Source organism: Acipenser ruthenus, chromosome 3, assembly GCF_902713425.1.
Source record: "Acipenser ruthenus chromosome 3, fAciRut3.2 maternal haplotype, whole genome shotgun sequence".
NCBI lineage: Eukaryota > Metazoa > Chordata > Actinopteri > Acipenseriformes > Acipenseridae > Acipenser > Acipenser ruthenus.
Window position 1 is genome coordinate 97764821 of NC_081191.1, and position 25651 is coordinate 97790471.

Consider the following 25651-nt stretch of genomic DNA (forward strand, 5'->3'; position numbering starts at 1 on the left):
TATTTTATTCATGTAACTTGCATGTTTGGCAGCCCATACCTGTTTTTCATGAGTCTGTGTTCCCTTTTCCGCGTTACCTCATCTGAAAGCTGCTGTGGGCTGTGTAATGATCCTGGCGAGGCTGCCATCACCACTCCCTGGGGCAAACTTGAAGTTGGTGTCCGGATCTGGTAGGTTGGCATATCCCCGGTGGCAGCTGAAAGAATATAAAAAATTGCATTTTCTTGTACATATCATTTTAATATTGCACAGAACCAAACCAGTACCGTTGTGATTATAATTCTAGTATTTAATTTGCAATATTCCTATTCCATTAAAACATACACCAAAATAATTATGCTGCTAAAACAGCTTACATCATTTTATATAAAAGCATAAAACATGCTGGATGATCCAAAATGAGGTTTTTCTAGATTTTAAATAAATAAATAAATAAATAAATAAAACTAAAACGTCTAAGTCAGTCAGACCACTGAATTGATCATCAATACCTCACACTTACAGATATTCAAACAGCAACAAACATGTACCTACAGCAGATTTAGTCACAAATGTGTTGCTTTATTAATAATCCAGTAATTCTACCTACAGTAGACAAACAAAACAATTACAATAATAAGTAAAATAGTATTCAGCTTTTATCAAAAAAAACAAAAAAAAACACTAAGAAAAGAGAACATAAACTTTAGACCCACTATGGTAGCCTACCAGCTTTTTATATCTCCCAGTCTTTATAGAACATGAACTGGCCAATCAGTCTGGGTTTGCTTACCATGTATTATTTTAAGTGTTTGGAAAAACTTGAATTACAATAGAAAACACCACCAAAATCCTTCCGACTGCATATAGAAAAGGACGCAAAAGAATCTAAAATTGAACAGTTTCTTTTCTTTGGTAAGCAATGGTCAAACTTTGCACTGAAGCAAACAGGAGGAGAACTAAATTGGTTATCTACAGTGTCTTTCCATATTGGTATATATTCACTAAAGACTGAAGTTACATGAGATCTGGTCTTTACTGTTGTAGTAGGTTCTGTTAGTAAAAAAAAAAAAAGATACTAAAACTGTAGTATAGATACGGAGTAGGGACAAAAAGCATACAATATCTGGATAAAAATAAAACAGACATCAGAGCAGAATAAATAAAGGTTACTGTTCTATCAGTTCTATGGCACGACTGATGAGGAATTACCAAATAATTTGTGAAATGTCATTCCTCAGAAGTGGCATAAAACTGATAAAATTCAATACAGCAATTTCCACCATGTTTTATTAGGGCTAAGTTTTCTGTGTATGTATTTGTGGAAGGGTATTATTATTATTGTTGTTTATTTAGCAGACGCCTTTATCCAAGGTGACTTACAGAGACTAGGGTGTGTGAACTATGCATTAGCTGCAGAGTCACTTACAATTACGTCTCACCCGAAAGACGAAGCACAAGGAGGTTAAGCTACTTGCTCAGGGTCACACAATGAGTCAGTGGCTGAGGTGGGATTTGAACCGGGGACCTCCTGGTTACAAGCCCTTTTCTTTAACCATTGGACCACACAGCCTTATTAATAATAAAGCACTATTGGTTTATTCCTCCACATTTTCCAGCAAGACAATAAGAGATTTAGAATCTTTTTCAGATTGCATTGTAACCAGGCAAGGTAACAAGACAACAGCCACAATGTCACAGTACAAGTAATTAATACAGTAGGACTTCAATTAAACCACAGCAATAAAAACAATTATGCAATGAATGTTGAATCTAGTACAGTAGAACTGTAATCTAGTTTATTGATTTGCACAGTGATTTACAAGATATTTACACACCTGTCAGTGATAAGTAACTTCAAGTTGCTAGAACAGCTCCCTGAATTGTTCCACAAAGAATAGGTTTTAAGATAACTTAACAGTTACAGTATACTTTATGCATACTAGCAATCAACAAATCAAGGGAAAAGCGTCATTAATGTTCTGGCCTCTTATTCCTTAGCAGTTAACAGAGTACAGAGTACACTACTAAAACAAAACTATCAGGTCTAGCGTACATTATTTTAAAAACACTGCCCACGACAAAGTGACTTTTGAAAGTCAAAAACATTCAAGAATAAAGGATCACTGAAACATATAAAAACAATCAATTTGTGTCTACCAACCAAAATAATTCGAGACAAATAAAAAAATCACAAACTGCTAATTGGTTTGAATGTACATGAACACTAACAGGTTATATTTAAATAAATCGCTTAACAGCAAGCTTCCAGGTTTAAAAGCTTTACAAAAGTTACCTTAACTTAAAAAAATAAAAAAACACATGTAAATACACAGAACATTCCTGCTACAGTTTACTGGAAATGTAAGGCCACTAAAAACAGCTGCAATTTATTAAGCATTGCAACAGCAACTACCGAAGACTGCAAAGAGCTGCAAATGATTAATCTGGCAGCAGCGTCTGGCTCCTGCAAAAGGAACTGCCTGTAATCCCAGCATGACTAGACTGACGTCAACATACACCTTATTTGCTGTTTAACATTTACATCTCCCTGCTGAGATCTGATTCCAGGAAGCTTAGTGACGTCAGTCATGTGAAATGTGCTAAGCATTTAACCACTTCAGACTAAGAGGAAGAGTAACCAAGCAGCCTGAGCATCAGCTCTAACATTTACACTTTTTTTTTTAAAGCAATAAACTCCAATTCTTAGTTCATAAACTGTTAAGATGAAAACAGTACAAAAAAAGCATGTCTTGCAGAACAAATGTTAAACTTGGCAAGTGTCAAAAAGTTATTTAGAATATAAAGTGCTACCTGCTTTTCACTTTCTACTAATTGTTTTGTTTTTATCATCAAAGCTGTCATTTTCCAAATAAAATATCAGTGCTGTGATCATACACACATATGATCATTTTTATATTTATTCTGTTCAGGAAAAACAGGAAGTACAGAGATTAAATGAACAGAGGCTTGCTAATTCATATAAAAAACTAAGAATAGTAAAACAAAGTTCAAATGCTTTCTAAAAACATCTACACATGGTTTAAGATTCATAACTTAACTAAAAACCGTACTTAAAACACTTTAATTGCTTTATACAAGACATGACAGCATCACGATAAACTATACTGAAATGTAAACAATGTAGAGAACACATTAACAAAATGAATCTTCAAAATAAAATGCCAAATCACCTACCAAATTCTGTTTCATCCCCTGTTACAGCCATTTATCTGTTTTATTCCAAGAGGAACCCTCTCCTCCTGCTTTCTACATGAAATGCTCCCACTCAGCAAGTATGTGTAGGATTACAATTAAGGGCATTGACATCACAATGACATCACTGGCCTTACAAAGTCAATAACATGGTTTGTGACTGGAGCCACTCCCCTCACAGAGAGATGATCCACTACTGTAGATGGCAATGATAGCTGTATTGCTTTTGTGTTAGCACTTTTAAAGTACAAAGAAAAGATTATACTGTATTAGGTCAGTGCTGTACTTTTGATGTTGACGTCAGCTCTAGGTGTTTCTCAAAGTCAACTTGCCTGTGTTCAAATCCTGCTACAGTATAAAAACAAATCTATGAAGAGCTGTGTGAAACTTGGTTCACAATTCAAAAGGTTCAAATTAAGTACATTATATAGAATGCAATTACCACATGCTTCCCAGCTCCCACCGTCGCTCACTTTAAAACAACTCTCAAGACCTACTTGTTGTCTCTTGCTTTCCATGCTCTTTAAGCCTGATATCTCCTATTAGCTGTTGTGTTGTTTCTGCTATTTCATGTATTATGCTACTATATCATGTATTGTGCATTTGTCACTGTATTTACTGTACTTCATGTATTATGCATTTTTTACTACTGTATTATGCATTGTTTTTACTGCATATAATGTATTATGCATTTCTCTGTATTTAAAGTATTATGGATTTTCCTGTTACTGCATCTTGTAAAGCGCTTTGTGATGGTGGTCCACTATGAAAGGCGCTATATAAAAAGATTGATTGATTGATTAAATATATTGTACTGCATAGATACCACTTAAACAAAATGAGAATGCAACTCTTAAGAAACTTCTTCCTCCAGTACACTAAAATAAAATTGCCTTTGTGTGCGTTTATACAGTCAAAAACAAAAATATTCACCCTCCTGCATACACTATGCAAAATAAGAAATATTATTATTATTTATTTTTTAGCAGACGCCCTTATCCAGGGCGACTTGCAATTGTAATATATACAGTAGTAAAGGTCAAAATCCCATTCTAAAAATGTTCAAACAAAGGTTTGGCTTTTGCCTCGATACTGTGTGGAGGCTGTGTGGTCCAGTGGTTAAAGAAAAGGGCTTGTAACCAGGAGGTCCACAGTTCAAATCCCACCTCAGCCACTGACTCATTGTGTGACCCTGAGCAAGTAGCTTAACCTCCTTGTGCTTCGTCTTTCGGGTGAGACGTAATTGTAAGTGACTCTGCGGTTGATGCATAGTTCACACACCCTAGTCTCTGTAAGTCGCCTTGGATAAAGGCGTCTGCTAAATAAACAAATAATAATACACGTTGTGTTATATGCAAGTACATGAATAATTTGCAAGAAAGGAATTTTCACAAATACTGTTTTCAACCACTGCTATTACTGACAAATCCAATATCCATAACACATTAAAAATATAAGCCCCCCCCCCCTCTAGTCACTCAGCTGGGATGTTCTGGGTTAACTGATACCACATCTTGATCTCCATTTTCCTCTTACCAGTTTTGTGACCTCACCCCACTCCCTTCCCAACAGTTAACAGTCAAATGTACATACCTTGTACAACCACCTGGCTGCCGGGTACAAAGAACTGCTGGGTTCCATCACCTGACTGTGTGGCATACTGCACAATTGTAGCCCCAGGCTGTGGGGTCCCTGAATTTGTCATGGTAAATGTCTGTAGTCCCTGAACACCATCAGATCCTGGATTGGCAATCTGGATTGTCCCCCCTTGAGCAATTGCAACTAAAAAAAACACACAAATTGTCCAGTGGTAAATAAAACTGTCTACACCCAATGTTTAAAAAATAAATAAATAAATAAATAAATAAAAATAAAATAAATCGTGCTGTATCAATATTAACATTACTCATAATTTGACTTATTTTAACAGTACTTAAAGATTTAGGACATTCCCGAAAACTAAGGCTGAATTCACACTGGGTCCGTTTCATACAGACTCTGCCTGGTTTGTTTAGTTTCAAACAATGTATCAATGCGCTTGTTGTTCACACTTCTCTGCGAGCAAAGGGACAGAGCTTGTTTTGGATGCGAGCTAAAGTGGTTTTTTTTTTTGTGGTCCTTTTCCATTTTTTTTCAAGACCGAGTTAGTTTGTGTTCACAATGCAATTTGCAAGTGCACTCAACTCGTTTATATGGCGTGTGAACCAGATGTTTACAATATTGTGCAAGGCGTACTGATCGATGGCAGCTGTAATATAGCATGTTTTAGATTCTTACATATTGTTGTAGAAGAAAACGCTGGTTGAACACTTCACTAATTTAATGAATACATTTCTTGAATGCCTGCAGTAGAAGAATGCAGTTTATGCAATTTTGCAGTTGTCCTAATGGTCGGCATTAAACAAAGTAATTTGAGAAAAGACTGAATATTTTACGGCTTGGATTTTGGTGTCAGACCAAATTTTGTATCAGAGCTTCAGTTTATCACACTATCCATGCAATTTAGAATTACCAGATTTCCATATTGAAAAACGAGGACTTTTTTTTTTTTCTTCAATTCACTGACGCCAAAGCAACTCTGACGTCGTTAACAAAAATAACATTATATAAAATAACACAATAAATAAAAATTAAACAAAGTTAATTTATTGCAGATCATAACAACTCATTTGTTTATTTATATTGTCTTGTCAAAAATGTTAAAATGAACAAAAAGTCAGATTTAAGCATAAACATATGGTATAGAGGGCAGCAGTGTGGAGTAGTGGTTAGGGCTCTGGACTCTTGACCGGAGGGTTGTGGGTTCAATCCCAGGTGGGGAATACTGCTGTTGTACTCTAGATTGGTACTTTACCTAGATTGCTCCAGTAAAAACCCAACTGTATAAAATTGTATGTGAAAATAATGTGATATCTTGTAACAATTGTAAGTCGCCCTGGATAACTGCGTCTGCTAAGAAATAAATATTATTATTATTATAACATATAATCAGAATGATTAAACAAATAAAAAACAATAAGATTGTTTATTTTATTTTTGAATGGTGTCAACACACAACCTAATACATACTCTGCTATTACCTTTCTGAGCATGCTGAAGTTTTTTTTTTTGTTTTGTTTTGTTTTTTACAAAAAAATAAATAAATAAATAAAAATAAAATAGCAAAACCGGGATGATTAACAATTTTACTGCTTCTGACCGGGAGAAAAATTAAGGCTGAAAACTATGACAATCTCAATTTTCCCAGGATGTCTGGTAAACCTAATGTAGTTCTGAGAGACATTTTTTGTTTTTTGCTCTACTCATTTCCTCAGAATATGAACTAAACAGTGAAATGTTTATTTCCTAGTCAGGTTACCTTGTATAGTTTGTTTCTTATATGCAAAAGGACCAAGTCCAGCTGTTGTTCATATTGAGGTTTAGCAAGTGAACCAGACTCTGTGCGTTTGCCAAACAGATCAAGACCACCTCTTTAGATGGACTTGGTACGGTTCGTTTCCCAAGCAGACTTTGTTGTTCACACTTCACACCAAAACATACCGAATCGTTCCAAGTGCAGACCAAACCCTCTAAACGGACCCAGTGTGAGCACAGCCTAAAGCTAAAACACATAAGAAAGCAAACTATAACAGTCTATTGACAGGATCCTTTGAAAATGAGATGTATATATCTTAAGGGTTCAATCCTGGTTAAATAAACACATGTGAAATTATTGGATGGCAAATTAAATATTGATGAATTGAATATCAAGTATACATTTAACACATTCAGGTGTTTATTACCTAAATGTTTATCTCTGTTAAATATGCATATGTAAAACATGGGGTCAAGTTTATGTCTTTAAAGAGTAAGTAGCAGGGCTCCGAAAAATCGTTCACATTACACGTCCCCACGTGTTGCTATAACTGGTTAAATAACATACCTGTCATTTCTTTTCATTGTTAACATCCTTGACAACTTTTTACACTTCAAACTTTAAAGTCTGTTTCAAAGATCTTTTCAAAATGGCCGCTCTAGTGCACTGAAAGTGTAAGGATTATTGCCCACATTGTCAAACAGGTAACACACCAATATCAATCCATGATGTGTCACAGACGGTTCTGGCACGTCCCTTTTGTGCTATAAGTCATTAGATCCTTTTGCATGAAAGGCCTCCATTGCAAGGGTGTGTGGTTCTTTGGACCCAGATTCAGTTAAAATGTGTTTGCCCACTGACGATGGGAAAGAGAATGTAGAGATGGGAGCACAGCTAACAAAATTGAAGTTTTTGCAGGTAGCAGACTTTTAAAAGACTGACACCCACACCTGTGAGCAGAAACTGACTCACCTAGAACAGAAACTGACCCAAGACACAGTCACAGCTACTATAAGCAGGCTGATCTTTGGGATACAAATTGAACATTTGTGAAACTGCAACAAATATTGTAATGACTGTAATGTGTATTAAAGAACATACAACCATTAGAAAATATTATTAGCAGATCTGTGTAAGGCCTGTGTGAAGGAGTTCATTGCATTGAAGGTCAGACTGACCTGCTGAAAATTCCAAACCTCTCTTATCAGGCAAAAGCATCTTTTTTTATTAGACTTAGTTTCAAAACATCCTGATGCAGCAAGAGCAGAATGGTAGAATCTATGGAACACAGTTAATATGCTAGAAGCAATCGAACTAGGTTTGATTATAGCAAGAAAAAAACAAAAGTATTTAAATAAATAAGAAACCTAATATAATAACATAACATAAATGTATGAGCAGTCCTAAGTTTTCATATTCAAGGTTGCATTTGCTGCTAATTAAAAATTAACTTCTTGCCTTCTGTGTATATCAAGTAAAATAGAATTGCAGTTTATAAGAGATTGCTATATTGACATATCTGAATTAGAACTACATGTTATAAAATAATTTAAAGTATGAACTGTAACTAACAGTAAACTCGCTGAAGGAATACAACTAATGTTGTAACCTCGTTCTCATCTGCTTGTGGTACAGGCAGTGTTGAAGATGACTCATTGGTTTTGGCCGATGAAGCAGGGATTTTTGATGGTCAGAGATTTAAAAGCCAAGATCATCTCTAATGAGCGATCTTGTTAATATTAAACGAATGAAAATACCAGAAAAACAGGATAACAGAAGATAGGAGTTTCTTACAATAATCATTTTCTATCTAACAGAAATTAATTAGAACCTGGCAGGAAGAGATAGCAATGGAAAGTGTAGGATGTCTTAATATGTTAAGTTAAATATTGGTTTGAAATAATGGGAGTATTGAAAAATGCTTACGATAGTGTTTCATATTAAATCAACCCTAAAACTGGCAAAAAACAAAGGTTGTCTTAAAACCTGTTTTGACTGGATTTTGTATGAACAGTGAAGAAGGTCAGACTTAGTTCAGTCACTATAACAGTATGGCATTCTAATATATTAATGATAGCCTGTATTTAGATATAAATAAACGGACCTTCCATTAAAATCTTGAAAGATTTATCAATGGAGTAAAATAATATTACAATTTCTAGGAGCAACTGTTATACAGAAGTAACTTAACTAGAAATACATCTTATAATATAATTTAAAGATAAACTGTTGAAAGAACACAGTAAAAGTTTATTATAACAGAAGCATGGCATTGACAATATTGCAACCATATTGTTGACACATTTGCAAAAATGTTCATTTAATTTAATCAATTTAAGAATTAGTTCAGTTTCTCCAACTAAACCAAAAGTCTTTTAGACATCACTATATCAATTAAACCAAAGAATATACATGTTTAGTTTATATTAAGATTTTACTGCAGTGGTACTTATTTACAAGGAAACGGAAGAATTTAAAAGTGAAAGAATTAAATGTTTGTCTCAGACACACAGTAGAATTCTGGAAGGGCATTAGACCTTCAAAAAATGAAGCTTCGTCTTTGGCACCGCAAAGCAGGATTCAGTGTTGGCTCTTAATAGCAGGATTTGCCAACCTTGAATGATAACCAACGGAAGGTGCTTTAAAAAAGACAGGAGTATGTATCTCATTATATTATAAGAAAATAATGCAAGCTGAGTTATAAAAATTAGGATGTAAGCGTTTTTTTTTTTTATATTATCTGAAAAGATACCGGTCCAGTCGTCTCTTGAATCGGTTAGAAAATGACTTCATGCTGTGAATTTGGAAGAGTGCTTACAGTGGAGCTTCAAATTAATTAAAACACTAGGCTTGGCAAGTAAACAAGGTGTATGGAAACCTGCTTGTGCAGGCAACTTTTAGAAACAGAGAGAGGTCAGGCTTGGTCCAACCATGGTACAAGTTAATATAAGAACATAAGAAAGTTTACAAACGAGAGGAGGCCATTCAGCCCATCTTGCTTGTTTGGTTGTTGGTAGCTTATTGATCCCAGAATCTTATCAAGCAGCTTCTTCAAGGATCCCAGGGTGTCGGCTTCAACAAAATTACTAAGGAGTTGGTTCCAGACCCTCTCAATTCTCTGTGTAAAAAGTGCCTCCTATTTTCTGTTCTGAATGCCCCTTTATCTAATCTCCATTTGTGACCCCTGGTCCTTGTTTCTTTTTTCAGGTTTTTTTTTTTTTTTTTTTTTTTTTTTTTTAAATCGCAGTGATTAGAAGGCAGATCTCAAACCCCAGTGCACTAGAGCGGACATTTTTCCAGTCTTCAGGGAACCAGGGAGAGAGGCAGATAGATAAGTTCCTGCTTTTGTAATTGTAACTACTACATTTGGTGACATTGTAAGGTGGTGTTTGAATTGGCTGAGTTAGTGTGTGATTAGTACCAGGTGAGTGGCTAAATTGATTAGCAGTTGATTTTGCTATTTGATTGGTTTCCACACAGTTTAGTTGGTTCTTTTGCCAAGCAGGGGTAACAACATTTATTCAAGCAGCTTATTTTAGCGCCAGCACGAAGCGCCAGCCAACAGAAGAGCCTCAACAAAAGAGCCGGGAGTCTAGCTGTGGGAGTCTAGCAAGGGGAGGCCTGCGCTGAGACGCTGTTCCAATAGATCCGAACCTAACAGCGCTCTAGAAGAAGCCATCTACTAGTCAGGTCTGTATCCTCCACCCCACTGCTCCTACTGTGCCTTTTGTCTTGCTTGTCCTGCTATGACTGTCTCTCACATCCCTGTTCTGTCCTCCCGTCCTCGTCCTCTGCCCTCCCTCCGCTGTTGCTCCTCCAACCCCTCTAACCTCATTTCTCTGCCTCTCCCCCCCTCCCGCACACTCTCTGGTGCACTCTGGAACTGTCACTCTTCTGCTAACAAAGCTGATTTCATCTCTGCCTTTGCCTCCCACCTCTCGCTCGATTTCCTTGCTCTCACTGAAACCTGGCTGTCCCCTGATAACACTGTTACTCCTGCTGCCCTGTCCTCTCTCTACGTCCTGTCCCATACCCCGCGTCTCACCGGACGGGGAGGTGGGACGGGTCTTCTCCTCTCTCCCTCCTTACTCTTTTCTGTCCCCTCTGATCTCACCTCCCTCTCTGTCACTACCTTTGAATTTCATGCAGTCCAACTAACCTCTCCCTGTCAACTCCTGCTCATTGTTTTGTACCGCCCCCCTGGGCCTCTCACTCACTTTCTGGATGAACTCGACTATCTACTCTCCTCCCTCCCCTCTCTGTCTACCCCGACTGTCCTGTTGGGTGACTTCAACATCCATCTCTCCAACCCCAGCCACTCTGCTGGATTCCTCCCTCTCCTTCACTCCTTCGACTTCTGTCTCTCTCCGTCCCCTCCTACCCACAAAGCTGGCCGTCAACTGGACCTCACCTTCTCCAGGGCCTGCTGCCCCTCCAACCTCTCTGTCACCCCCCTGGACCTCTCTGATCACTATTTCATCTCTTTTTCTCTGTCTCTCCCCCCTCTCCCTGCTCCTCCTACCCCCACTGTCACCTCTCGCCGTAACCTCCGCTCTCTCTCCCCCTCTGTCCTTGCCTCCACTGCTCTCTCTCACCTCGCTCCTATCGACTCCTTTTCACAACTCTCCGTAGACTCTGCTACCTCCACCCTCTTCTCCTCACTCACCTCCTCCCTCGACTCCCTCTGTCCCCTCACCTCCCGACCTGCTCGCCCCTCCCCTCCCCATCCCTGGCTCTCCTCTGTGCTCCGCTCGGCAAGAATCACACTGCGATCTGCTGAAAAGAAATGGAAGAGAACCAAACTCCCTGCTGCCCTAGACCTTTACCGCACTCTTCTCTCCTCCTTCTCCTCTACTCTCTCCTCTGCTAAATGTGCTTATTTCCAATCTGTAATCCAAGCCTCCACTAACAACCCACGTAAACTATTCTCTACCTTCTCCTCCCTCCTAAACCCTCCCCCCCCTCCTCCTCCCTCCTCTATCTCCCCTGACGACTTTGCCTCCTTCTTCTCTTCTAAAATCTCAGATATCCGCAAACTCTTTAACACCTCTCCCTCCCCCGCACCCCCTCCTGCTCCAACCCCTACACCCACTACATCCCCTACTAACTCGCCCTCCCTCTCCACCTTCTTGCCCCTCTCAGACTCTGACCTCTCCTCCCTGCTCCAGGGTCACAAACCCACCACGTGTGCCTTGGACCCCCTCCCCACTCACCTCTTTCAAGCTGCTGCTCCTGCTCTACTCCCCTTCATCTCCTCCCTCCTCAACACCTCTCTACTTTCTGGCATCTTCCCCTCTGCCTTCAAAAAAGCCTCTATCACTCCCCTCCTCAAAAAACCTACCCTCGACCCCACCTCCCTCCAGAGCTACTGTCCTGTCTCCCTCCTACCCTTCCTCTCCAAAACCCTCGAGCGGACTGTACACCGCCAGCTCTCTGCTTTCCTGTCCAACCACTCTCTGCTTGACCCTCTCCAATCTGGCTTCCGCTCTGCTCACTCCACTGAAACCGCCCTTCTGTCTGTCACCAACTCACTTAAGAGTGCCCGAGCTGCCTCTCTCTCCTCTGTCCTAATTCTCCTCGACCTCTCTGCTGCCTTTGACACTGTTGATCACTCTATTCTACTATCATCTCTTGCTGACCTGGGGATCTCTGGCACTGCTCTGGCCTGGTTCTCCTCCTACCTCTCCAACCGCACTTACCAGGTAACCTGGCGTGGAGCAACCTCCACACCTCACCCTCTCTTGACTGGAGTCCCCCAAGGGTCAGTCTTGGGTCCTCTCCTGTTCTCTCTCTACACCCGCTCCCTGGGCCCCCTCATCGCATCCTATGGTTTCTCATACCATTTCTATGCTGATGATGCTCAGATTTTCCTCTCCTTCCCCACCTCTGACTCCACCATCTCCTCCCGTATCTCTACCTGTCTGTCTGCTATTTCCTCCTGGATGCACTCGCATCACCTCAAACTCAACCTCTCTAAATCTGACCTCCTTTTCTTTCCCTCCTCCTCCCCCTCCTCTGATCTCTCTATCTCTGTTCCTCTGGAATCTACCACACTCTCTCCCTCTTCCTCAGCTAAGAACCTTGGAGTCACCCTGGACCCCTGCCTCTCTTATTCCCAGCACATCTCCACTCTGGCACGCACTTGCAGATTCTTCCTGAGCAACATCCGAAGAATCCGACCCTTCCTCACCAACTATGCTACCCAGCTCCTGGTCCAGGCCCTGGTACTCTCCCGCCTAGACTACTGCAACTCCCTCCTGGCTGGCCTCCCTGCGTCCGCCACCCGTCCGCTCCAGCTCATCCAGAACTCTGCTGCTCGCCTGGTGTTCTCTCTACCTCGCTTCGCCCACGCTACTCCACTACTCCGCTCGCTCCACTGGCTCCCGATCACCGCTCGCATCCAGTTCAAGACTCTTGTACTAGCCTACAGATGCCTTGATCAGACTGCACCCAGCTACCTCCAGACCCTCATCTCTCCCTACACCCCCACTCGACCTCTCCGCTCCGCCTGCACTAGAAGACTGGCTCTACCTCCGCTACGCTCCCCTGCCTCCCGAGCCCGCTCCTTCTCCACCCTTGCTCCGCAGTGGTGGAACGACCTTCCTACAGATGTCAGGACTGCCCAGTCCCTGACCACATTCCGGCGCCTCCTTAAGACTCACCTCTTCAAACAGCACCTGTAGAACTCCTCTGTTGTATCCTGGGACACTATCACCCTTCATTTAAATATGCTTTATTTTGCTCTTATCTGCCCCCTATTTTTCTGCATTTAATCCTGTACCTCAGAATATTGTAATCTGCCAAGTGTTTAATCTGTAGTATTTTGTACTTAATCATATCCTGATGTAACTATCACTACTTAATCATATCCTGATGTAACTTTCACTATTATCTGCTGTATTATTGAATTGTGGTTTGTCACACTTGAGAATTATTGTATTTCTTGTTCTTATTGTATGACTTATATTGTAACACTTGAATGTATTTGTATTTGCTTGCGATTGTAAGTCGCCCTGGATAAGTGCGTCTGCTAAGAAATAAATAATAATAATAATAAAATAATAATAATAATAATTTTGAAAAAAGTTTGAAAACAGACTTTAAAAGTTTAAAAGTGTAAAGTTTTAAAATGTAAAACATTGTTAGGATGTTAACAATGAAAAGAAATTACAGGTACGTTATTTAACCCTTTGCGGTCATATGTCGGACCAGGTCCGACATTACAATTTTCCCTTTCTGGTCTAATGTCGAACCCTGTCCGACATCAAAAAGACTTAAAAAACAGGTCTCAAGTCGTTTGTTCTCCGTAAAAAGCAGAGAAAACCATTCAATGGCCGAGTGAGACCGATAGGAGCTGGAAAAAAAAAAAAAAAATAAAAAAGCAACACACATAGCCCCGGCACCACAGAGATAACACGGACATAAACAAACAAGATAGCTGCTTCTGCATCCAGCGCTCAAAGAATATCGCGGACATTTGAAGAGCTTTTTGACTTGGATCACATTATTGAGGAGTTTGGTGATAAAGGAGTGATCAGGACACGATTTAAATCGGTAAGCACGACTATGAAGAGGTATGTGAAAAATACAACGAACAAGGGGTGGGGCGGGGCTGGAGATGCAGTACTGAGTGTCCTGTTGATATGCAGTGCCTTTTAAACCTGTTTTACTGTGAAAAAAAAATACTTTTAAACAGCACGTCTAAAATAAACTGCGCCTGTGAAAATAAGTTGGGCCTAACGCGCCTGAGACGCGCTGAATAAATGGACTGCAAAGGGTTAAACAGTTGAAGTAATACAGGAAGACATAGAACGCTGTATTTTTTGGAACCCCGCTACTTACTCGTTAAAGACAGTAGGGAATCCTTTTAAGCAACTGACACAAAGACCTATCTGTTCTTAGCTTTACTAAGAAAATAGTTCAGCTTACTGTATTGCCCAGTGCTGGTCTGATAGATGGACGTTGGCACTGCCATTGTTGCTATGTTTGAAGGTGTAACCTCTTCTTCTGACTTCTCCTCTTCAATCTTTGGAACACCCGGTGTATCTGAAGATAATTCGTTAAGAATTTTTCTACAAATAAGGAACAATAAAAATAGAGACATTATTCAGGAACTGGCCATTCATTGTTTCAGGAAAACTGGACAAGCAAATACATTGATAACCTTCAATAAAAGTGAGACAATGAGGTGGCTAGTTTCATTACTGTTGGATAACAGCACATAGAAATATACATAAGGATGACATGTGTGTACATGAGGAAGAATTAGAAACCAAAACTGGATAAGAACATATAACACACACACACACATATCTATATCTATATCTATATATATATATATATCTATATCTATATATATATATATCTATATATATCTATATATCTATATATATCTATATATCTATATATATCTATATCTATATATATATATATATACACACACACACACACACACACACAGTATATTATACACACAGTGCCTATATTAAGTATTCACCCTCCTTGGAAGTTTTCACAGGTTTGTGGTGTTACAACCTGAAATCTTGATGCATTTAAATGGGATTTTTTTCCTTTGATTTACACAACCTACTCAACACTTTGAAGAGGCAAGCAATTTTTATTGTTAAACAACAGTTAATGAAAAAATAAAAATAACTGAAATGTCTTGGTTAGATAAGTATTCACCCCCGAGTCAATACTTGGTAGAACCACCATTGGCAACAATTACAGTTGTGAGTCTTTTGGGGTAAGTCTCTACCAGGTTTACACATCTGGATCGTGCAATATTTGCCCATTCTTCTTGTCAAAATTGTTCAAACTCTGTCAAGTTGGATGGGGATCGTTGGTGGACAGCAATCTTCAAGTCTTGCCACAGATTCTCAATTGGATTCAAGTCCGGGCTTTGACTGGGCCACTCTAAGACATTCACTTTCCTGTTATTAAACCACTCCAGTGTCTCTTTGGCTGTGTGCTTGGGGTCATTGTCCTGCTGAAAGGTGAATCTCCGTCCAAGTATTAGGTCTTTTGCAGACTGAAGCAGGTTTTCCTCAAGAATTTGCCTGTATTTAGCTCCACCCATTTTGCCCTCTACCCTGACAAGCTTCCCAGTCCCTGCCGATGAAAAGCATCCCCATAGCATGATGCTGCCACCACCATGCTTCACAGTAGGGATGGTGTTACTTGGGTGATGTGCTGTATTGGGTTTTCGCCAGACATAACACTTTGCATTTAGGCCAAACAGTTTACATTCTTGTTTCATCGGACCACAGAATCTTTTGCAACATCTTTTCAGAGTCTCCCTCATGCCTTTTTACAAATTCCAAGCTGGAATTTACATGGGCTTTTTTCAGAAATGATTTCCTTCTTGCCACTCGTAAATACAGGCCAGATTTGTGGAGTACCTGAGCTATTGTTGACACATAGACAGTTTCTTCCATCTCAGCCATGGAACGCTGTAGGTCTTTCAGATTTGTCATTGGCCTCTTGCTGGCTTCTCTGCTCCGTTTGGCAGGACAGCCTGCTCTAAACAGATTCTGGGTGGTGCCGTATACCATCCACTTCTTAATGATCGACTTGACTGTGCTCCAAGGCATATTCAATGCCTTTTGAAATCTTTTTATACCCCTCCTGTGATCTGTGCCTTTCCACAACTTTACCCCGGAGTTGTTTTGAAAGCTCCTTTGTCTTCATGGTAGTATGTTTGCTTTGAATGCACTACCCAACTGTGGGACCTTACAGAGACAGGTGTATTTAATCTGAAATCATGTGAACCACTTTTATTGCACACAGATGGACTCCATTTAAACTTACTGTGTGAAGTCTGAAGGCATTCTTGGTTGCACTTGAGCTTATTTAGGAGTGTCATAGCAAAGGGGGTGAATACTTACTATAGGCACTGTATATATAATATATATATATATATATATATATATATATATACACACACACACACACACACAGTACTGTGCAAACGTTTTAGGCAGGTGTGAAAAAATGCTGTAAAGTAAGAATGCTTTCAAAAATAGACATGTTAATAGATTATATTTATCAATTAACTAAATGCAAAGTGAGTGAACAGAAGAAAAATCTAAATCAAATTCATATTTGGTGTGACCACCCTTTGCCTTCAAAACAGCATAAATTCTTCTAGGTACACTTGCACAAAGTCAGGGATTTTGTAGGCATATAGTCAGGTGTATGATTAAACAATTATACCAAACAGGTGATAATGATCATCAATTCAATATGTAGGTTGAAACACAATCATTAACTGAAACAGAAACAGCTGTGTAGGAGGAATAAAACTGGGTGAGGAACAGCCAAACTCAGCTAACAAGGTGAGTTTGCTGAAGACAGTTTACTGTCAAAAGTCATACACCATGGCAAGACTGAGCACAGCAACAAGACACAAGGTAGTTATACTGCATCAGCAAGGTCTCTCCCAGGCAGAAATTTCAAGGCAGACAGGGGTTTCCAGATGTGCTGTCCAAGCTCTTTTGAAGAAGCACAAAGAAACTGGCAACGTTGAGGACCGTAGACGCAGTGGTCGGCCAAGGAAACTTACTGCAGCAGATGGAAGACACATCATGCTTACTTCCCTTCGCAATCGGAAGATGTCCAGCAGTGCCATCAGCTCAGAATTGGCAGAAAACAGTGGGACCCTGGTACACCCATCTACTGTCCGGAGAAGTCTGGTCAGAAGTGGCCTTCATGGAAGACTTGCGGCCAAAAAGCCATACCTCTGACGTGGAAACAAGGCCAAGCGACTCAACTATGCACGAAAACACACGAACTGGGGTGCAGAAAAATGGCAGCAGGTGCTCTGGACTGATGAGTCAAAATTTGAAATATCTGGCTGTAGCAGAAGGCAGTTTGTTTGCCGAAGGGCTGGAGAGCGGTACACGAATGAGTGTCTTACTTTACAGCATTTTTTCACACCTGCCTAAAACTTTTGCACAGTACTTTATATATACACACACACATATATATATATATTATATATATATACACACATATACACATATACACACACACACACACACACACACACACACACACACACATATATATATATTACACAATTCCTATAAAGTCTACACCCCCTTTCAAAACTTTCACCTTTTGTTGCCTTATAGCCTGGAATTAAAATGCATTAATATATATATATATATATATATATATATATATATATATATATATATATATATATATATAATTTCATTTATCTACACATCCTACCCCACAACTTCCAAGTGAAAAAAAATTCTAGAAATTTGTAGAAAATTAATTAAAAATAAAAACTGAAATAGCTTGGTTGGATAAGTGTCCACTCCCCTTGTAATAACAATCCTAAATTAGCTCAGGTGTAACTAATCGCCTTCAAAATCACACACCAAGTTAAGTGGCCTCCACCTGTGTTAAATTGTAGTGATTCACATGATTTCAGGATCAATTCAGCAGTTCCTGTAGGTTCCCTCTGCTGGGTAGTGCATTTCAAAGCAAAGACTCAGCCATGAGCACCAAGGCGCTTTCAAAAGAACTCCGGGACAAAGTTGTTGAAAGGCACAGATCAGGGGATGGGTATAAAAAAATATCAAAAGGCCTTGAATATCCCTTGGAGCACGGTCAAGACGATTATTAAGAAGTGGAAGCTGTATGGGACCACCAAGACCCTGCCTAGATCAGGCCGTCCCTCCAAACTGGATGACCGAGCAAGAAGGAGACTAATCAAAGAGGCTACCAAGAGGCCAATGGCAACTTTGCAAGAGCTACAGGCTTTTATGGCCAAGACTGGTCAAAGTGTGCATGTGACAGCAATATCCCGAGCACTCCACAAATCTGGCCTGTATGGTAGGGTGGCAAGAAGGAAGCCATTACTCAAGAAAGCCCACCTTGAATCCTGTTTGAAGTATGCAAAAAAACGCTCAGGAGATTCTGTAGCCATGTGGCAAAAAAGGTTTTGTGGTCTGACAAAACTAAAATGGAACTTTTTGGCCTAAATGCAAAGCGTTATGTTTGGTGCAAACCCAACACAGCACATCACCCAAAGAACACCATCCCTACTGTGAAGCATGGTGGTGGCAAGTTCTTATTATGGGGATGTTTCTCATCAGCAGGGACTGGGGCACTTGTCAGGATAGAAGGGAAAATGAATGGAGCAAAGTACAGAGAAGTCCTTGAGGAAAACCTGCTGCCCTCTGCAAGAAAGCTGAAACTGGGACAGAAATTCACCTTTCAGCAGGACAACAACCCAAAGCACACAGCCAAAGCTACACTGGAGTGGCTAAGGAACAAAAAGGTAAATGTCCTTGAGTGGCCCAGTCAGAGCCCCAACGTAAATCCAATCGAAAATGTGTGGCATGACTTGAAGATTTCTGTCCATAAACGCTCCCCAAGGAACTTGACAGTGCTTGAACAGTTTTGTAAAGAAGAATGGTCAAACATCGCCAAATCTAGGTGTGCAAAGTTGGTAGAGACCTATCCCAACAGACTCAATTGCTGCCAAAGGTGATCCCACCTAGTATTAACTCAGGGGGGTGGAGACTTATCCAATTATGATCTTTCAGTTTTATATTTTTTATATAATTTTTTTTCCCTCAATAAAAACTTTTTTCACCTTAACAGGTGGAGTAGGGTGTGTAGATAAGTGGAAAAAAATCCTCGTTTAAATGCATCAAACTCTGAGGCACTGACAACAAAATGTGAAAAAAGTTCAAGGGGGTGTAGACTTTCTATAGGCACTATTACACTCGCAAATAAACATATATACATACACATGTACATTATACAAAAAAAATTATATATTATATATATTTTTTATATATAAATATATATATATATATATATATATATATATATATATATATATATATATATATATATATATATATATAGTAAAAGAACTGCACCACTCAAGGTTCGTTGCCCCTTTAAAAACACCAACCCAGGACACAGGAATGGATTTTCAAAGCACTTGCGTGCTAATTTTTCTTTAATAAAAAACCGAACAAAAACAAAACAAACACCTAGCTCCTTCGGAGCTCTTACTACATGGTATGCTGGTCCCTGACTAGCATACCGTGTAGTAAGTGCTCAGAAGACTGACTGCCTCTCTTAAATACCCTGCACCTGGTTCTAATTTACAATTACCACCAGGTGCAGGGGATAATTAACAATCAAATAATTAAACAATTAAACAAATGTGCCTACGCACATGTTTTTCTGCAGGGAGGATTTAACCCCCACCCTGCTGTTATATTATATATATATATATATATATATATATATATATATATATATTATAATCTCATATATACATATATACACTCTCACCTGTAAGACGGTCGCCTTGAGAGAATTTCTCTTCTTTTCTTGGAGTCTGTAACACCTTCTGCTGATTCTGACTCATCTGTCTCTGCTATTGCAGCAATCTATAATAATAAAAACAAAAATTAAATCCTGAATATTTGAAAAAGGTTTTTAAAAAAAAAATCAAAAAGGCCAATATCTGTAGGTAAATTTCTATTCCGTCAGCAGTTTATTGAAATAAAATGTGAAATGAGTGCAATAGAAGAAAATTAATATTTTTCAGGTTTTGGTTTGTCCAATTTCCTGCTTCATGATCAACAACTTGTCAAGGTACAAGTCAACAATTATAAATATCTACAGCATAATATATATTTAACATACTTATCAGCCTCTTTCAACACAAATGCCGCTATATATATATATATATATATATATATATATATATATATATATATATATATATACATATAATTCGATTTATTTGACAGGGACATTGTACAATTTTTTACATAAATGAACATATCATATGATGCATTGTAACCAAATTCAGCTAAAAGTTCATTTTCATTGGAAGTCCCTGGGCAGGTGAATAAAGCCAAAGGGATCATGGGAGTACAACTTTCAAACCTGTCAATCAACAGATTGTTTTCATGACAATGGAGATTCAGTCATAAATGACAGCATCACGCATCGTCCCTTCTATTTGTGTATTCACCTCCTCGTCAGCCCGTAAAATTAGCAATTCCTTAACTTATTCCAGACTCCAATTACTACCTTGTTCTTGATCAGCCATTGTATTTGAAAAAAAAAATGAAAGCTTGTAACACCAATGACAAAAATGCCCAACATGTACAGTATACATGCAGTCACGTGTGATGTTCACTTTCAATCCACGCCCACTACAGCGCTTTAGTGGCGGCATAGCATTTCACACAGGAGTTAAGACAGTTCAGTGCCGTCTCTGAATCACCTTGCGAAACGGCATAAAATATGACGGCTCTGTGACGGTATAGGCAATTCACACAGACCAAAATGCCACATCAGTGCCGGTTCTCAGCCGTGATAACTCGTCTCTGTGAAAGGGGTAATAGTGTGTCAGAGATTAACACTGCAAAATCCCAGTTCTTTAAAGGTTAAACTGATTAGCATTAATTTAAAACCACTAATTTGGACAGATCCAATCAAGTATTACTCTTGTCTAGTACAAATGATTCACCACTGTTAAGATTAATTTAGTGTATCTGAGCTTTAAAAAAAAAGATCCCTAATGGGCACACAAACTTCAGTTGTAATGTATTCCTAATAAGTGAACAGGAACTTGGGCACAAACAGAACACATGCAGAACAGAAAACAACAATAATGTTTATCGTGCAGTTAAGAAGTTAAACTTGTATTTTTCTGAAAATGATAGAATTCACACCGACATTTGGTTAAACAAACAAAAAAAAATAACAGCACTTAATTTTGGTATATTTGAATCAGAATTACAAATTTGAATTTTATAGCACTTAAAACTACTAACTTTTTATGTTGCTGTATAACCACATTCCTAAATAAGTGCATTGTAAATGGTATTTCCCTCCACAAAATTAGGGAAAATGTGTTATGAGGGCAAATGGTGCAAACCTGAACAGTCTGTATTTGTGGTGACTGAATGACTGATTGTTGTGTTGCCTGAATGACTCCTTGAACCTGTACTGTTTGTCCGCCTGGTAACTGAACCACGGTTACAGTTGGAGATCCTCCTGCTGCTCCAGAAACCTGAAACAATTTAAAAAGAAAATTACATTTTCAATTACTATAAATTACATAGAATAATCAGCCATGCTAAGTAAATTTGTAAAGGCCAAATACTTTTAATAGATGTTCTAAATAAAACCACAGCTATTTGATCTCAGACACAGTTAGTTGTACAAGACTAACAATTTTCAGAGGAACCATGTAATTACCATTAATTCATTCAATATTTTGTGTCAGTTTCTAAAGTGGTTTGTAGTGTGGCCAAGGAGAAAAGGTTGCATGTTCCTTCTTCCATCACCTTGGTACAAAATGTAGGTAGTGAATCTGGAAGAGGAGGAATCATATGAGAAGGGTTGCAATACCAGCAAAGGCCAAATTACTCTCATCTTCCAGATTGAGAGCCCAACACACAGAATTCGGTGTCCACCTGATGTCTGGATTAGTGTAATACTACAGCATATAATTAAGAATAGGTGCTCAACTTTCAAAAACATGCAAGCTAAACTTGGACGGTATGTTAAGAAGGCACCAAGAACGTAATACTGCATATGTTTTATTTATATTAAAACGTCAATTATAATTTCAGATCTTAAATAAGAGAGGTTTAAATAAATAAAATATGTTGTACCGGACATCACCAACAAATTTCCCTGAGAAATTGTTTGACAATTTCAGAAGGAAAGAGGAAGAATCTTTGGCTTAAATTCCGGTACTAGTGTTGAGAAATCTTAAAGTATTGATGGGTGTTGGCAGTCTAAAGACCCTGTGAAGTTCACTTCAAACTTTGGGTTGAAAGAGGAAGGTAATCAGGTTGTTTCCTCCTCTCCACAAAACAGACCAGTATGGTCCCCTAGAAAGAAATGGATTGCTGGTACAGTAAGCTTATTTATGCAATATATAAAAAGGGCTGCAGTGTTAACTTTTTCAGCTGATCGAATCTAGTACACAATTTATTTTATCAGACTTGAGTCGCATGTCTGCTTGAATCAGTTGGAAAACTAAGCAAAAGTTTGGAAAATGTATTTGGTTAAAAAAAAACAAAAAAGTATACTCCAATTGCACTCAGTGAATATTTAAGTAATAATTTGTATTCAAATAAACTGAGGCCTGCTGAGAAATATTTCAGAATTTGGAATGTTTACTGCCATTTAAAACCAATTTTCACTATTATAGACAATTACTTTATAGAATTATAACTTAAAAAATGTTTTCTTTTTGGATGCTTTTTTTCATGTAAACAACTATATAAATCAAAAGCTGTGGTGTATCATGACCTTACATGTTTAATGTCTTTGCAGGGACTTATCTGGTACTGTGGTAACAATAAGGTTAACTGGCCAGCTAACAGAGGAAAGCAGTTGGTGTACATTGTGTAAAAGGAAGCAGGGCTAAAAGAATACAAATAGACAGAAGCCTGGTATAAAAAAAAAACTAAAACTACATTAAAATGAAAAAAAATGAGGATTCAGGGTTAGATACAACAAAACCCTTAGAAAAATCAACCAGAGTTCACACCAGTGGAAATGTAGGTGCACATACCTTGTGTTCAAATACATGGGGGGCTTTTTTTAAAGCAGAGAAGGAAAACAACATTTTAGGAAAATGCAAGAAGAGTACAAAGGTGAATTATTTTCTAGTTTCCTCTTTTTCCTTTGCTCATTTTGCTTATTTTGCTTATTTACCTGTGTAACTGTTGAAACTGGAGAGTGAGTAGACTGGTCCTGGATAGCTTCTCTGTCAGTAACACAATCGCTAGCACTTCCGTCCTGCTGAGAGTCAACCACAGTTTCCATGGTCATTGGACTAAAAGGAACACAAAAAAATATATTCTGCTTATCTGCTCTACTTCTAAAACTATAAAGTTCAGTAAGGTAATCCCAGCTGCTGTATTTTTTTCATGTAAACAATATATATATATATATATATATATATATATATATATATATATATATATATATATAATATATATATATAATGTTTTTAATTAGTCTTCAATTGGCATTAACTTCTCTATATTGCCACCATTTGTCTTGAGGTGAACTTCAACAGTTAATAGTGTCCTAGAACTTTGTTACCCATCATCTACCAACTTATATCTCTCTGATGTGTATCTTTAACTGTCCAAAAACATCCCACATGTATAAAATGGCCAAGTTAGCATAAAGCGTTCAGTCATATAAAGATGCAACATCTACAAAAGGGGCCAAATAATACTAAAAGGATCAGCCCTATAAAGATTCAATAGCGAAAGAATGGCTAAGGTAAACAATGCACAACTGGGGCAAACTTGGTCCCCCATTTCTATTGCAGTATGAACTACTAGCAACATGAATAAAGAAACAGGGGCCATTATTACTATAAAAGTTAAACAATATACACTTGGTATAAACTTGCCCCCACCACCTCCCCCTTTTTCATTCATGTTGCTTCTAAATCATACTGCAGTAATGGGGGTGGGGCAAGCATTTATTTTAATGTTTCCCACTCTATAAAAACAGGTGATTTAAGTTGAACATGGTCTTATTTCTTTTCAAATGTATGATGATGTATATTATATTAACTGTAATGAACTTGCATAAAAGCATAGAATTTAGGCAAGATGATTGTGCACATAAACGTAACCATTGGGCATTATTTTAGGCCATAAACTACTGTTTCACTATTAGAGCATTACAGACCTTTTCAGTTAACAAACAAGACATTTCCTATGGGAAAACCCAAAGTGACATGTCATTTTATGCTTGCAATTTCCATTTTTTTTTTACATCAAAACAGATATTATTGTTTTGCTATTTAAATAACATGGCAGATTCACAAACCCAGATTAACACTAGTCTGGGATTACGTAATGTAAATTTAGGTGGTCTGTGAATCAAGCCATAAACGTCAATTTAATACATGTATGTGTTATAATTATAAATAAAAGTATTTATCATTATGTAGCACACATTCTGTTTCTCGTATAGATGTTCAGATGTTTCTACTGTATTAAAACTTATCTACTCATAACATCAGTAAAGTAGGGAACCACCTGTCTTTTTTTAAATAATGATTTTGAGTGCTTATGAAAAGGTATAAATTGGCAGCACTGGAGACTGGGAGTGACAGCACAAGCATCAAGAGTATTAATCATTAATTTCCTAATACTTTGAGATTAACAGAAAAGTGGTCTTGTTCTTGGTAACGTCTGTTAAATCTCCCACTTCTAAACACTCTTAGCCTATTAAATTTTTTTCAAAGTTTTTTTTTTTTTTGTGGAAGCAAATGGTGACCAGACAAAAAAATGGTTAAGACTCTCTAATAGTAACTTCTTTTGTTTTTTCAGTAAAAGGAAGAGTTTATGTTAGGCTACATGAATGACTACAAAACAAAATCAATAAGGTCTTGATCAAATGGTAATATCAGATTGAATGGTTTGCAAACAAAGTAAAAAGGGATGCAGAATGTGAAAAGGATATCCATCATTGATCTGTCCAGGAGTTAAAACAATATGGCAGTTAAATGGAACACCACCTATAATGTAACTTTGAGAGAATTGGTTTCAATGATACAGCAAGAGGTTTAAGCAATGCAGCAGTGAAGAGTTTGTCTCCAAGTTAAAGTCCCATGACCTCAATATGGCAGCCATATAAAGCCATGGCAAATGTCATGGTCACCAACCGATTTAGCATGCAGGGTTCATATAACCATGTAAATATGAAGTCTACATCATAAGGCTTTAACACTATGGCAGCGGTAGTTTTATAAAAATAACTGGCATAAAAGGGTTGTTTTTTTTCTTGTACAACACCCACAACTGAACTTGACCACAGAATCACACAATACAGCTGTGTACCGAGTATGAAGCCAGTATCGCAAACAAAGTCAAATGACATCCCTATTAGGTCAGAGGTCAAGGTTGCTGAAGAATGGGAGAATGGTGGTGTTGCACTTTTGGTTAAATCCTTGTTTATTAATACTTAGTAACTAAATATCACCAGGGTACACAATGTTTTTAAGAGGCGACTTTTCACCCTTCCGCAATGTACTGTACATGCTACTACTTTAATGAA

General features: G+C 38.3%; 1 protein-coding gene across 6 annotated transcripts in view; it reads right to left on the reverse strand.

Annotated features, from left to right (window-relative positions):
• Nucleotides 1-25651, reverse strand: part of LOC117394656 (cAMP-responsive element modulator-like) — a 31614-nt gene that overhangs the window by 1839 nt on the left and 4124 nt on the right. For 2 of the 6 annotated variants that reach the window (XM_033993045.3, XM_033993044.3), the window contains exons 2-7: nt 23282-23402; nt 21486-21620; nt 19883-19980; nt 14480-14622; nt 4789-4977; nt 40-196 (exon numbers count right to left, since the gene is read on the reverse strand). In XM_033993045.3, coding sequence (XP_033848936.1) covers nt 40-196; nt 4789-4977; nt 14480-14622; nt 19883-19980; nt 21486-21620; nt 23282-23398 — 839 coding nt within the window. In that variant the 5' untranslated portion in view covers nt 23399-23402. Of the gene's footprint in view, nt 1-39; nt 197-3177; nt 3426-4788; nt 4978-14479; nt 14623-19882; nt 19981-20828; nt 21396-21485; nt 21621-21808; nt 21924-23281; nt 23403-25651 lie in introns of those variants that run through there. The other 4 variants (XM_059019419.1, XM_059019423.1, XM_033993047.3 and 1 more) reach the window with 4 other exon arrangements.